At 41.3% G+C, this 15,594-nt stretch overlaps 1 protein-coding gene across 3 annotated transcripts in view; it reads right to left on the minus strand.

The window, feature by feature from the left end:
- Positions 1–15,594, minus strand: part of LOC114668164 (guanylate-binding protein 1-like) — a 33,152-nt gene that overhangs the window by 7,005 nt on the left and 10,553 nt on the right. For all 3 annotated transcript variants that reach the window (XM_028823806.2, XM_028823805.2, XM_051920566.1), the window contains exons 3-9: positions 7,347–7,474; positions 7,155–7,264; positions 4,641–4,831; positions 4,308–4,550; positions 3,678–3,958; positions 1,684–1,896; positions 921–1,023 (exon numbers count right to left, since the gene is read on the minus strand). In XM_028823806.2, the coding sequence (XP_028679639.1) occupies positions 921–1,023; positions 1,684–1,896; positions 3,678–3,958; positions 4,308–4,550; positions 4,641–4,831; positions 7,155–7,264; positions 7,347–7,474 (1,269 nt within the window). The remainder of the gene's footprint in view (positions 1–920; positions 1,024–1,683; positions 1,897–3,677; positions 3,959–4,307; positions 4,551–4,640; positions 4,832–7,154; positions 7,265–7,346; positions 7,475–15,594) is intronic.

Consider the following 15,594-nt stretch of genomic DNA (forward strand, 5'->3'; position numbering starts at 1 on the left):
GAAAGGGGTCATTATTCAAACATAGGAATTTAGCCCTTTTATCATTTTAAGCTTTGATAAAAAGTGTGAGGAGGATGGTGTAATAACTATTTAATAAAAGCAAATACTTAAATATTATTTGTATTTACTGCAGGTTAAAACTAGAACAGGTAAAATCTCAGAAATTCAGTCCAGCTGACCTGAAGGAATACAGGTAGGATGAGATGGAGGGTCATTAAACAGGCCGATATAGAAGGGATAGGTTGGTAGAATTTATGATGTCTCTTCTCCATCCAGGAGAGGAACCTGGACTGGTGTTGTGGCTGAATAGGATTGTTTTGAAGTAAAGAGTCAGCTTATCCTATTGGTCCTGGGGGTACATCAAGGAAGGTAAGGATAGAACTAACAAAAAGTGTCTTTCTCTCTCTCCCCCCCATTTTCCATCCATGGAGGAGGAGGAGGCCAAGTCATCACGGTCTCCATCCAAAGGCCATGTAAAGCCAAAGACCAAGCCAGACAAAAACATAACAGAGAGTCACCTGAAAATGGGCATCTACTTACGTTTTAATGGTATTTTGTCAAATTCATTTTATTCTCTATAATACATGAACAATTTGGAACCTTTTTATCCTGCTTGTTCTGGTACTCTGTTTGATTGCCTGGGGCATAGATATAAAAGGTTATGTAACAAAATATGGCTATAGCTGAGATTTGGGGACATTTTATTTAGGTCTACATAATAAAATGAGTATAGAGAGGAAAAGGGTCACCCTAGAACCTGAACATGACAAAACAAAATGAAAAGTATTTCTTCTATTAAATAACCAATTAGGCCACCTTTAATTTGTTACTTATTCCCCATTTCCACATGGGAGCCAGCTATGGCCTGCTTCATTGACAGCAGGTTCCATTATTTCAAAAGGTTTGTCAGGGAGGCTCACCTTTAATTTGTTTTTCCTGAGCTGAAAGAGACTTATCTGCGCACAAGATCCCTTTGCCCTCATTTTCTTTAGCCTTCAGAAACTCATTCAGAACTGTGTCAGCCTGAAGAAAAGAGAAGCATTCAACAGGATGAACAAGACAAAATAACTTACCAGCTTTTCAGTAAATGTACAACAACATAGTTCTGATGACAAAAAAAAACACACACACACACAACAACATTATCAGTCAATAACTATTGTAAATCTGTATCTTTAAACATCTTCCTTTCTACTTCTCATATTTTATTCTTTTGGCAACAGACACTAACTCTGGATGGAATGCCATTCACATGTGTCGCAGGGCACGTTGGCAAACACCGCTGCAAATGTGGTTCAGCCAATCATCATAACATGCACTTTATAGTGTGGAAGGAAATTCATGCAAACACTGGAGCAGTGTGAAGACTTTAACCAGACAGTAACCCGACTAGGCTTTAGAGGTGGAAGGCAGCAGTGTTAACCAACGCGACATCCTTATTTTTAAAAATGGTTTGTTTCTATAAAATTTTGGTTACATAGGAACTAGACTGACATCTCTAAAGTTTCCAAACTCTACTAAATTAATAATCTTCCATAATCAGGGCCTACACCAACAGGGTGTATGTCATTTAAACACAATGTTTGGCTGTGACAGACATTGGATTCCTGAATGTATATGACAGTGGCACAATGCAATACACCATCACGCTGCCAATTGCAAGTCATGTATTAAACTCCCTACCATGATGCCTTTTCTAGGTCTGTCCTTGTAGTCACGGATCACATCTTCCAGGTCCATCTGATAAATCTTGAATCCACCTGGTTTCATGTAGTTCCCGGTGTTTTGCTCCTCTCTCATTTTCTTGGAGAGGTTGTGCAGGAGACTGGAGCAAACCTCCCTCGATTCCTTTTCATTCCTTTGACAAACTAAATTATATTGTTCTTCCAACAATTTCTACAAAACAAATAAAAGAAACAAATAAATATAGCATGCATATCAGTGAAACTTCTTTCCTAAGCTATAATGCGTATTATGTTGCTAAACAAAGTTAGATTGCTAATGTGAAGACATTAGACAAAAAACTCACCATTATTTCCATAGCAAACAAAAGATCAAAGAAGTTGCTCTGAATAAAAGAATTACCATTCGATACAACTAAAAGCATGAGTGTTGCTGGGAAAAATTTTTTTGGTTTGAATATTTGTTCAATACCAACCGAAACTGCAGAATTTAATAAAATTGTAAAATACATTTCATCAATCTGGTTGCAGCAGAACTTTGCATAGTCAGCACAGATTCATTCATTAGCTGTGTCCAATTCAGGGTCTCAGGAGCTAAAGCCTATTGTGGTGCAGGTCTAGCCAGACAGAGCACCTGTTCATTGCAGAAAGGTCTCACTCTTACACCAACGAACACAATTCAGAACCACCACTTACCAAGTGCACATGTTTGGGATGAGGGAGGAGAACCACTCAATACCCCAGAAAAAAAAGAATTACTGTGTGGGTTAAGAGTCAAAGCCCATGGTCTAGGGTGATACCACTCAGCACAACAGGCACTAAAACCAACTGGATGTTGAAGGACAACGAGTGATGATGAAATCTTGGAAAAAAAATAGTTTGTGGGTCTTGTGCAGAAAATAGGAATGTCACTGTTTCATGTACACAAACTAATAAATCTAGAATGAAGTGAAGACATTCTATTTTGTATTAAAACAATGCCTTGTAATTTTTAAAAAGCCAGTGCCACATTACACCTGCACATCGAACAGAATACCAATAAATATTCAATGTTACGTGGCTTTTGTGTCATGTCATTGGATAAGAAAAGTACCAAGGAAATGGGGAAAAAGGCAAAATGTACCTCATTGCCAAGTTAGAATGAAATAGAATAAAATAGGTTTCTTTCTTTATTGCATGCGGAGTCACTTTTGTTCAGAGGATGAGAGAAAGAACAAATTAGCATGCCGTGTTTGTGTGAGTAAAAGTAATTTGTAACTTTTACTATTTCTTGTTGGTAAACATTTATTCAAATCCATTTTATGATAAGGCAGATCTAATTTGAGCTTGAAGCCATTTTAAATCAACTTTGAAGGAATCCGTTTTGAATTCTGTCAATAACATTACCAAATAGCGCTATGTGTGCTGACCCACAGCAACTTCTGTGAGGCATCATTCTAATAAAACCCCATGTGTGGACACTTTCAATGGTTTAAGGACCACCTGCATATGTTCTGCATTAACCGCTATGCTCCGTGTGTACACCTGTACCCCATTATGAGATTCACTCTTTAGGTTTGCCCTTCCCTTGTGATGCACTGTTCTGTTGACATTACTGTGTATTTTGACTCCTACGTGCTGATGTACATTTAAATTACATAATTTACCACAATCAAAACACTCCTAATTTATTGTGGATCTAGAATGCTACATACAAAATGCATCCAACAAGCCATTCTTTCTAATGCTTAACTCTGCTCTTCTAGTTATAGGTTGTAAGACACTTGAAATCCTTCTGCCAAAATAGTTGGGAAGACAGCCCATAAAAAGAAAATACATAAACACACACAATCTAATATTTCTTTAGAATATGGAAGGAAACTCATGCAAAACATTGTAGCAGCATGCATTTTCCTGCTCCAGTACAAACTCAGGGTTCAACATTATCAAGAAATAACATCCTTTGCACCACAATGCCGCCCAATATATTTTTGTTTATACTGATTGTGGTCATACCATTAGCTCTAAATAGTATTTCTGCTCGTCATCCTTAAAAGATCGCTCCATAAAGATTTTCACAGCTTCTTTTTCACACTGATGATGCACGTCAGATAGCTCTGCCTGAGTTGAAGTAGGCAATTTGGCTCGCTTGTCCATCTCCTCACGGTAATGGGCAACAGCAAGGCTGATTGCAGTTGAGTTTTCAATCTGGGCAAGAGCTAACACGGCATTTTCCAGACATGGGATGGACCCACTGAGGATTGCGTCCACATATGTGGTGGCTAAATTGCCCAGCACTGTGGAAACAAAACAAGAAGTAATTTGTTATTTTCTGAGGCAACACATTTGAACAAAAATCAAAAGAAGGGAATGTTAATAGCTAAATTGATTTGAAATCACATTTTTGATGCTAACTTCTCTTTTCAGGTTTACAGATCGAACATAAAAACGTTCAAGAAAGTTTATGTAGTAACTTTATGCATCGTCACAATATGAATGATATTTTCATGTCAACATTTTCATTTATTTAATGTACAGAAATTTAGGGTAGTCTAGAGTTGTTGGTCACAGTTTACAGCTGCTTTACTGATCATTAAGTAGTAAGAATAGCAATGCTGCCGACAGAAAAAGAAGCTCTGCTCTTACAACGGCCAGTTACAGTGATGCCTCCGCTTAAGGTTTTTATGGACGTTTCTCTCATGATGAAATTGTAGAACTTCTTCGTCTCTTCTATAAATCCCTTTTCTAGCTTTGACTCATCCATTTCTTCCAGCTTTCGCATGCACTCCACGGTGGAGGGTCGCTCAAACACAAAGCACTTGCGTCTGGGGAAGTAGTTCCGGATGCACTCTCGGGGTAAGTTGTAAGTTTGGACATTCTTGCTGACTCCTTATGAAGAAAGAAAAGAAACATCTATCAGTTTGACAGTGAGTGACAAGCTCAGAGCCATAATTAATTAAAATCACATAAATGTTTTACCAGGTTTAAGCTTGAGAGAGTTCTCAAGGTATTCGTCTGCTGTAACAGGCCTCCCATCCAGTTCTAGTTGAAGACTGAAATCTCGCACTGCCCATACAAATGAAGGGAAGAACCGAGCAAATTCTGATGACTCATCTGGGCCTTCTTGCTTTGATTTTACTTTGATGAGCTCAGTCAGCTCAGTTACATAGCTAAAATCTTTGGTTAAGGTGTTATGAAGCCAGGAATTCATAGTACAAGATGGGAAACAAATAACATCTGATCAGAACTATCTTGTAGACCTTTCAACGTAACTATGTCTGATATTGTTAACACAGTTTCAGGTCTATATCCAAGATATTCACAAAGATCAATTATAATTCATACTAGGATTTACGCACAATTTTCAACGTTAGTGTCATTATTCTGAAAGAATGAGGAGCATTTTCGTATTTTCTTCTACAGTCATGCATTTGAATTCGGTCACATGAAATATAAGCTAATGCTTCTGCTCATAGCATGCCCCACGGAAAAAAGTGCAAACAGCATTGCATTTTTTTCAAGAATAATGTTATTACATGTAACAAAAAAATGTTTAATGCCAAAACATAAACATAATTAAAAGAAGATACTGTATGTCTAGTGTTGACTGATGCAGATTTAGCAAACAGTCTTCATGTGATATGTTTTCAAACAGATTGTGATGTTAGACTGTGTGTTGGTGGCTGACAGTAGAAGCGTGTTTCTTTGTACACTTTCCTTGTAATATTTTTTCTGTTGCTTTTACATGAAAGGGTAGAGTGCGAGTGTCTGATCATGATCAATGTCACCCATTGTATTATTCTAGGCTAACACAGTGCAAGACTTAGTGACTTCCACATTTCCCCTGACACAAACATAGACTGTTGCAGCATTGTGAACCATGCTTAGGAGGCTTTCTTGCCCTTCCCTTGATCACAATCTTTTTGCCATTTTGCCACACAGCTACTTACACCAAACTAAAGCTTCCTGCAAACATTTAGGCATATGCATCAGTTTCACTATCTGTGTTACTGTCTGATGACCAATTCACATTGTCATCACTATCACTTAAATTAACTAATGGTTAAGTTTTAGTTTGTTCTAAAACTGGATTTACTGGCTCCGTACCACCCATGAATATTGTTGACAAGCCACATATTGGAAGAACACATAGAAATTTTTTTTTTGCAGCATCTTGTTATTTTACCCACAAGATGGTAGCAGAACACTGTCACAAGTGCTATTTGGGCTTAACGCTGTATATGCCATCAAAACAATTTCCCCTGGACTACTACTTGGGGTTTGCTGTTTTAACATAGAACTCTAAGACCAAGGGATGGAGGTTAAAACAGTCTAAACTGTCTTAATTAGCATGTTGACTGCTGTATGTAAAAGGAACTTCAGCCATAGTGGTCTACATAAGAGTTATGAAACCTTATATTGGATTAACTATTGCTTTAAAGAGTTGCAAAACACACTGGTCTACCATTACAACATTAGCATGTTACGAAAATTGTGACAGGAATTGGACATTCTGTGTAACAAGCTAATTCACCCTAGTTGCCTAGATTGTGCAAAACTACATCAAGTCAAGATACCATACTTTAACATACAGGTTAACTGGTAGCAATATATTTTGTAATCTGAATAAGAACAGGAAATGTAGCATGGATAGTGGGTGAATTGAGGAAGAAGTAACTGGAAAGCAACTGTATTCATTTGAAGATATGGCCTGTTAAAATAGAGGCAGGGACAACAAAGTAGTATGGCAGCTACCCAGTTGGTGTAAAGCCAGATCATCAACGCAGAATGTACAGTTTACTTTTATTTCTCCTTTTCTGCCAATTTGTCACAAATTCATTTCCATTTCAAGTTAGATGTAAAAAGGAGAGACTGGGCTGCTATGTAATTAAATTATTAGTTTTTACCAACATGGTTCTGTCCAGCTTTTTTGCTTTGTTGATACCTGCTGTAAATTTTCCTAATATCTCAACCAGATACTTTTCAAAAATACTTCCAACTTCAGCTCTTTGATATAGCACTTTTTTGGCATTTATGATCCTTTGCTTCCTGGTTCTGTTGTGAATATACTAGCTAGTAATTTCCATTGCATGATTTACTGTTATTTGAGAAATTCACTGGGTCAGTTTTATAGATGCCTTTGAGAATTAGAAAGACATGTATTAGTTTTAAACAGAGAATGGGGACCTAAGAGCACAAACCCTCTTATTATGCCAGTGCTGGACATGCCCTTTAGTCCAGGGATCTACGTGTACTACTACACTATGTATTTTCTTTGAAATGCAAAGACTAGAGCTTAAAAATATACTTTGATGTAATCTCACTAGTGTATTGTAGGTGTGGAGATAATTCTGTTTTGTATTCAACACTCTATATACAAGACTAGTTTATGTATATATTAAGCAAACACTACCCGTTTCTAGTTTAATCCTTCACAATAAAAAGTAATATTTTATATACATTAGATCATCCAATGTGTCTAGGTCAGGATACTGCAAATTCTGTACAGCGTCATTGTTGATGGTGCCTATACTATTGTAGATCAGTGTGCTGCTCAGGAGGACAGCCAAAGCAAAGATCCAGTTATCATTTTTGTCATCTCCCTAAAGAAAATTTGAACAGATTACTATACATTAGCACAAAGAAGGTGAAAACACAATGACAGCCATAGTGTAAAGAGCATACCTTCTCCACATCACCCAGCCCTTCAGTGTCCAGCAACACCAGAGTGTGTCCATCCCTCATTGGGTGTGGAACACACCACATCCAGATGCCCTTTGTGTGAGACTGGATAGTTGATCCCAGAGAGAAGCCTTGCAGAGACCCAAAAAAAAAAAAATAAATAAAAGCATTATATACACATTATAAAATACACACACAAAAATATATAATACAATATAAAATATAATAAAAAAATATATTATATATCTTAAATATTATATAAAATTATAAATATATAATATATATATATATATATATATATATATATATATATATATATATATATATATAAATATAAATATATATATAATATAAATATATATATATATATAATATAAATATATATATCCATCCATTTTCCAACCCGCTGAATCCAAACACAGGGTCACGGGGGTCTGCTGGAGCCAATCCCAGCCAACACAGGGCACAAGGCAGGAAACAATCCTGGGCAGGGTGCCAACCCACCGCAGGACACACACAAACACACCCACACACCAAGCACACACTAGGGCCAATTTAGAATCGCCAATCCACCTAACCTGCATGTCTTTGGAATGTGGGAGGAAACCGGAGCGCCCGGAGGAATCCCACGCAGACACGGGGAGAACATGCAAACTCCACGCAGGGAGGACCCGGGAATCGAACCCAGGTCCCCAGATCTCCCAACTGCGAGGCAGCAGCGCTACCCACTGCGCCACCGTGCCGCCCCAAATATATTATATATATATATATATATAGTGATGGACGACCGGCTGTGGACTCCGGTCGCCACCCCCAGGCCGCTAGGAGGAGCCCTCCGGACAGCATATTCGTGCCCCGAGTTCCAGCAGGGCCTCATGGACTTTGTAGTGTTGTGACACAGCCCTGCTGGATACCTTGGGGGCCGCCAGGAGTCGCTGTAGGGGGGCTAGTGGGCTCTTGCATGCCCTATAACCCGGGAGTGCGTCACAGTCACGTGACTGGAGGAAGCGACGTGCTCCCGGGATGAAGAGGAGGACTGTTTGCCCTGACCCGGAAGGAAATGGACTTGTGGGTTGTGCTTAGAACCACTTCCGGGTCAGGAGCTATAAAAGGACTAAGGAAAGCCCAGAACACTGAGCTGAGCTGGGAGGTAGGAGGGCGAAGTGTCTGGGAGTGGAGGATTGGTTATTTGAGAGAGTTTATTGTATATGAGTAGTGTGGTGTGGGTAGTGCTTGGTGCACTGTATAATAATAAAAATAATATTAGTTGTACTTTTACCTCGTGTCAAGAGTGGTACCTGAGGGTTCGAGAGGTGGACAAACGCTATATCTGCTACACTGGCGTAGACGGCAGGATTCTCTGGCCGTCCGTTGGCAGAGGATCTGCAAGAAAAATTAAATTCGTTGTGGCAGAGAACCTTAAGAAGGTCCCTCTAGTAACCGCGGAGGTGAAAACTCCACCCGCGACCAACAGCGCTGCAGCTGTGAGCTATCCTCTACAGCAGGCTAGTATGGGGAAGAAAACTGGGAAGAAGGCTGGAATTGTCCAGAAGACTTCTGTCCCGGATCCGGTGGAGACGCTGTGGACTTACCTGACGGGCAGTGAGGAAGATTGGGAGCAGCTCAATACAGAGCAAACCCGAGCGGGACGACAGCCGGAACGTTGCAGGATTGCAACTCCCGAAGATTATTACAGGGAGTTGGAGCGTGACCGCATACGTTCCGAGGTAAGTGCTGGGGAAGCACGCGAACCGCCGGGTGCTTGTTTTTCTCTGTTTGCAGAGGCTTGTCTGCACGAAGCAGGCAAAGAGCACGCCCGCCTCACACCTAGACAAGATGGCCGCGAAAGAAAGGAAGCAAGCCAGTCTAGGCGTCCGCGGAAAGGGAGTCCATTGGCGGAGGATGTCCATGTGACCTCGCGCCGGCGACCAGGAAGAAGAGCAGTTGGGAGCCGTCAGCGAGGCGAATATTTCCCCGACGCGTCTGCGCTCCCTGAAGGGGAAGGGGGCGGCGAGTGAAGCAGCGCCAACTTCACATAAAGGTAAAGAGGGGCGGGAAGCGACTGTAGTGTCTGCAGTCAAAGCTAAAAAGGCAGACCGCAGCCAGCCGCGGGAGGCTACCCGTTCCTCTAAGGACTCCATGTCCCAGGAGCCCTTGCGCTCATCCGCAGAGCACGTGCCAGGAGTGGACGTGCTCATTGGTTCCCGGTCGGCAGGTGACCAAAATAAGGAAATGTATGTCCCTCCGGCCGAATAAACTGAATATATGGTACGGGATCTCGAAGATGTACTCGAGCCCGTACTGGCTTTCTTACAGGGGATCGCGGACTTGAGGAAACGTCTGGAGGAGCTGGGAGCTACAGTCAAAGCGCCGTTGATAAGACTGGAAGAATACCTTCGGCGCTTAGGCCATGAAGCCCCGGCCTCGATTAATGCGGCGGTGCAGGTAGGTGCTCTCTGTACCGTATATCATAAGAGGACGCAGTGTGAATCGGCACCGCGTTTAATAAGTTGCGGTTGCCAAAGTGCTGTGTGCCCGACAGTAGAGTGTGGCGTGATGACTGACTGGACAGGGGAGGAAGCGATCCATCCGGGGCTTGCGTTTGACGCAGGTCCCCGGAACGAGACGCCACTCCAGACCCCGATCGGTCTGATGAAGGGGTTGCCGTTGGTTACTGAAGGGGCAGGGGAAGTACCGATCGTCCCGGGGCAGCTGAATAGTGCTGTTACCCGGAGCGATACGGTACTAATGACGCCGCCTCCGAGTTTGCATAGGACAATGGGCGTGCAAACAGCAAAGAGGCTCTCTCTTTCCCACAGAGAGCCTCATACTGTGCACAAGCCCCAGAGAAAGCAGGAGATCCCCGAATTAAAACGAGGGTCTCCTGACAGATTAAAGAAAAGGGCAGAGAGCAGCAAAGCGGCCGTTAAACCCTCTTTGGCGGAGGACAGGGTGGAGCTGACGGAATTCCCGAGGTGTTTCCGGTCTCGGGAAGAGAAGCCAACAGGAGGACGTCGGCGGTGCTACAACTGCCGGCAACCGGGCCACGTGTGGCGTAGTTGTCCCCGGAGGACAGGGGAGTGGTGGGATAACAGATACACCGTTCCCCCAAGGTTCGCTGGGGGATCTAGACAGCGGAACCATGACCCGGATCTCGCGTCCTCCTGGAGGAGGACGTCCCTCGCGGGAATCAACGCTCCGCCCCACTGGTCGTCGCTAAGGGGGAGGGACTGTGATGGACGACCGGCTATGGACTCCGGTCGCCACTCCCAGGCCGCTAGGAGGAGCCCTCCGGACAGCATATTCGTGCCCCGAGTTCCAGCAGGGCCTCATGGACTTTGTAGTGTTGTGACACAGCCCTGTTGGATACCTTGGGGGCCGTCAGGAGTCGCTGTAGGGGGGCTAGTGGGCTCTTGCATGCCCTATAACCCGGGAGTGCGTCAGTCACGTGACTGGAGGAAGCGACGTGCTCCCGGGATGAAGAGGAGGACTGTTTGCCCTGACCCGGAAGGAAATGGACTTGTGGGTTGTGCTTAGAACCACTTCCGGGTCAGGAGCTATAAAAGGACTAAGGAAAGCCCAGAACACTGAGCTGAGCTGGGAGGTAGGAGGGCGAAGTGTCTGGGAGTGGAGGATTGGTTATTTGAGAGAGTTTATTGTATATGAGTAGTGTGGTGTGGGTAGTGCTTGGTGCACTGTATAATAATAAAAATAATATTAGTTGTACTTTTACCTCGTGTCAAGAGTGGTACCTGAGGGTTCGAGAGGTGGACAAATGCTATATCTGCTACAATATATATATATATATATATATATATATATATATATATATATATATATATATATATATATATATACATATATATATATATATATATATATATATATATATATATATATAGGGATATTTTTCAGTCTTTTTCACAATGTACATTTTGGCTACTAGAATAAATTACAATTGAGCTTGTAATTGTAAAACTGTACTGGTCACTCACATAACAATTTGATTGATTATTATTACAAATGCCAGCCCACAAACGGCTAAAAAAAAGTTAATAATCCAGCAAGAATAGCAAAGGCTGCATGACTCAACAGTTAGGCCCAAAACATCTCAATGAAAAATGCAGTGGGAGCACCCACGATTAGGGTGGTCAGGTGCATGCTGATAGGTTTAGTCTTTAAGCCTTTTGTCATCACCTTAGCCTTTTCTTTAGAACTCTAATTATACACAAGTTTTTCTCCTGGACCTCTCCCAAAAAGTTCATGAACCTGGAGAAAAACTGAACATCAGGTAAGCGGATTTGCTTTTCAGTTTAGCAAAGTCTACCATGGTACCAGAAAGTGGCAATATGTGGCATGTTATTTCAACATGCAAGTAAGAATTTCACAGTACTCCATACATTTAACAAATCCACTGCTACTACTATTACTACTACTACTAAGGTGGGTGGCAATAGGTTGCTGGGACTGGGGAGCTGCCTTGGAGATTTGGTCCCTTAAGGGCAACTAAAGGCTCAGGTGTGCAAGGACACCAAAGCAGTTAATTAACTGCCTGCTCGGTTAGATGGACAGTACAGTTCCATATGTTTCTTTCTGGGACTCCTTAGCCCGTAGCAGGTATAAAATGTTGCCAGCATTGGTGTTCTCTCTCCGACATCACTTACTCACTCTGATGGAACATCCTGCAACATTTTACAAAGAAATCCCCTACTTCTACTCTGTTCATTCCTGTCTGTTCACCATCTCTCTCTCTCTCGTACTGATGTCTCTATCAATCGCTATCTTGGAGTGCTCAACACATATTCAGGGCTTACAGCGCTCACATGACTCCTTCACTCACACATCGGTCTATGCAGGACTTCAACTACTGCTGCCAGTGTAGAATTCCCTCTGTTCTTGTAGCTATTTGTGGAACTTATTCTGTTTTTGCCAAAATGGTGGTACCAACTACAGCTGTGCAGCACCTTTGCACCCATGGACCTTATCAGCACATTACAGCTCTTTCCAGGAAGTCATTCAAATATCCTATGGCTATGGCTAGAAACAGCGAGTAAGGGGGCAATGCAAAATATAAACTGTAGGTCCCATGATTACTATTAACCATAGCCTTTTACATTACAAAATGTTTAAATATAATCTTTCCAATAAAATAAAAAAAAATACGCTACCGTGGCTGTCCGTTTGTCTGTCCAAGATTTTAAATAGCCTGTAGCCTGTAAACTGTTTAACCTATTGACCTGAAATTTGGTACACATACTATGTGATGTCTACTATCTGCTTTCGGGGTGGTGATTGACCTCCAAGGTTATTCCTCTTTTAAATTTTATTTTACTGCAGAATCAACTCTTTGCAGTGGCCAGCAGGGCAGCCGTGCGGTGCATGCGTTCTGATCCCTACCACCTTCACCGTCACATCTTCTACCGCTTCATATCTTAAGTGTTCAATCTGCCTCAAGAATGGTTTAAGTGTCGGCTTAAGTGAAAAATTAAGAAAAATGTACTAAGTACTTGCAACACAAAAACTGACTTAATCAGTTTGAATGCGAAAACATGCTGACGGAAGAAGAGAAGCAGGCCACTAGAGTGGAGAAAAGAAGAGCTACTCACGAAGCAGCAAGCGCATCAATGTCTGAGCAAACGAATGGTAAACGTACAGAGAGAGTAAGAAAACTATAAAAGTCAAGTATATTCACTGCACGTTATCATGCAGTCTTCCATTACTGGTTGAATTACAATTAAATATAATGCCTTATGTTCAGCTATGAAATCTCATACACCCAGTGTAATCGAACAAAGCTTCCTACTTGGCATCCATTACTGCCACAGCAGGTTGTTGTCTGCACTGACTAGGTGAGGATTTGTTTGGAAGTGGGCTTTGCAGGGTTTGAAAGCTGCAGAGGCAATGATGTGCGGCAAGTGAAGAACTCATTAACTCATTTGATCTAGTGTATAAGTACTGCTCAAATGCTCAACCTGTTTCTTCTAGTATTAAACATTCATTTAGACAAATAAAGTAAATACAACAAAAAAATTTGAAAGTTTATCAAATTAAATGCATTTAAAACAGGAAATGTGCAAATAAACTGACAAGAATAAGATTGAATTAAATAAAAATATGCAGTACCGATCAAAGGCAATTATTTCAAATTAAATTGTATGTTACTTAGCTATTTCATTTAATTTAAGTAACATATAATGGCTCTGATACCTAAATTCCTTAAGATTGCAAGCTCTATGAAAAATGCTGCATATAGGTTGATCGATATAAGCATATCAACTGCTATTAATGTTCATAGCATAACATTCTCAGACCCACTTAATATAATTCAGAACTGCTAGTGACTTGAGCCTAATCTAGAGCACAAGCAGCATTGTATCAAATGCTCAACACCTGATTAAGTTTACAACAGGGTATCTCAGTTTTTACTCAAACACAAATTTTCGCAGTCAATACACTCAAGTATAAGTTTAAAGCATTTGATATTAATTAACACTTTAATTAATGCAGGGTTTCTCTCCATTTTATGTCCATCCATCCATCCACTTTCAAAACCCATTTATCCAGAGCAGGATCACAGAGAAGCTGCAACAAGCATTGGCAGCAAGGAAGAAACATGCCCAGGACAGCCAGCCCATTGCAGAATGAACACTCGCACACACACACACACACACACACAAAGCTAACTTAGCATCTCCAATCCATCTAACCCACATGTAGGAGGAAACCAGAGCACACAGAAGAAACCCAGACAGACACAGGGAGAATATGCAAACTCCATACTGGGAGCACCCAGGACTTGAACCCAGGTCTCCTTTGCTGTGAGGCTAATCCTGTGCCCCATCCCATTTTATCATACGATTCATTGTACAATCACTAAAGTATGAGACAAGTAAACACAACATGAAGCAGAGACACTCCGAGTGAGTTGGCATCTTCATGATTGTATCCTAATTCAGTGTGGTAAGGGCTAATAGAGATGCGCAGAGTTCCTTCACTTTAAGTAGGAGTTAATCCATTCCTAAAAATCCCTTTGTAAATTTCCATAATGTGAACATTTAACTAAAATTTATTTAAATGGAAAACAATTTTAAGTGTTCCTTGGTCTCAAAAAAAAAGAAAATACACACCAATGTTTGTACAAATAACACAGAACTAAATTAAAATTAACAGAATTTGTTTAACAACATTAGATATCAAAATAACCTTAATAATCCTCTTTAACAAAACCCCTGTGTGCGTCCAGTGTCCGTGTGTGTGTGTCTTCTGGTGAAGTGTGCATGCGCAGGGCATGGTGCGATGCTTCAAAGGCTGCCAGACGTGTCACACAAGACAGAGAGGGCGGGACCTATAAAATATCGCGCGGTCGATCCAATAGGATTTCGGTAAATGGGGTAAGACCTAAAACATAAAACACGAAAAATCCAATCGGGTACTGAGGCGCGGAGACCAGCTTCCCCATTGTTGTGCAAGTGTTCACTCTGAGGATGTCAGATTCGCGATTAAGAAGCTTGGCCCGGTAAAGTGTAAAGTGTCAGTCGTTGAAGGGGTTTTCCTAAATATACGAATTTTCATGATATTACAATAAAATGACTTTTAAAAAGTAGATCTATTTTTACGCACATTACATCAGTTGCTGGGGAGAATCTGCTGATTGCCCACTGTTGTCACAGAAAATTAAATGCATATTACGGACAGCAAAGCCAGTATTACTGTCAGAGAAAATTACAGGCATTTTACGGAAAAAATTTAATGAGGTAAAAGGTCCCTTGCCATTTAATATAGACTGTTCCTACTAATGTTTATGGACTACTGTTCTAGCGCCCGTTATTGTAACGGGCTTAATGTCTAGTGTTTAATAAAATGCTTTACTTAGACTTTATCACTTCTTATTTCACATTTAATGAAATGGTGTTTCATTTTTTTCTTGGTCATTTCTAAATAAATAGTTTGTGCTCTTTTTTAGAGATGTGATGCCCAGGATAATGTGACTAGATATGTGACCAACACAGGTGACGAGGTGGGTAAGCCACAGCAGATAAATGAGTAAGTACTGCTGCAGCTGGCTGATAAGCCCCACCCTCTTTAGCAGGCCGTCATGAGGACAGTCTGAAAAGCAGCAGAATCAGCTGTGGAAATAAGCGAGACTAGGATTGTGGGTCATCATCTTCCTGCACCATCCTGTTCTGTACTTCGGCCATGGCTAGGACATTGTCTGAGCGTGTCAGCATCAGCTGTGGAAACTGCCAAAACT

Source organism: Erpetoichthys calabaricus, chromosome 17 (assembly GCF_900747795.2).
Source record: "Erpetoichthys calabaricus chromosome 17, fErpCal1.3, whole genome shotgun sequence".
In the NCBI taxonomy this organism is placed as follows: domain Eukaryota; kingdom Metazoa; phylum Chordata; class Cladistia; order Polypteriformes; family Polypteridae; genus Erpetoichthys; species Erpetoichthys calabaricus.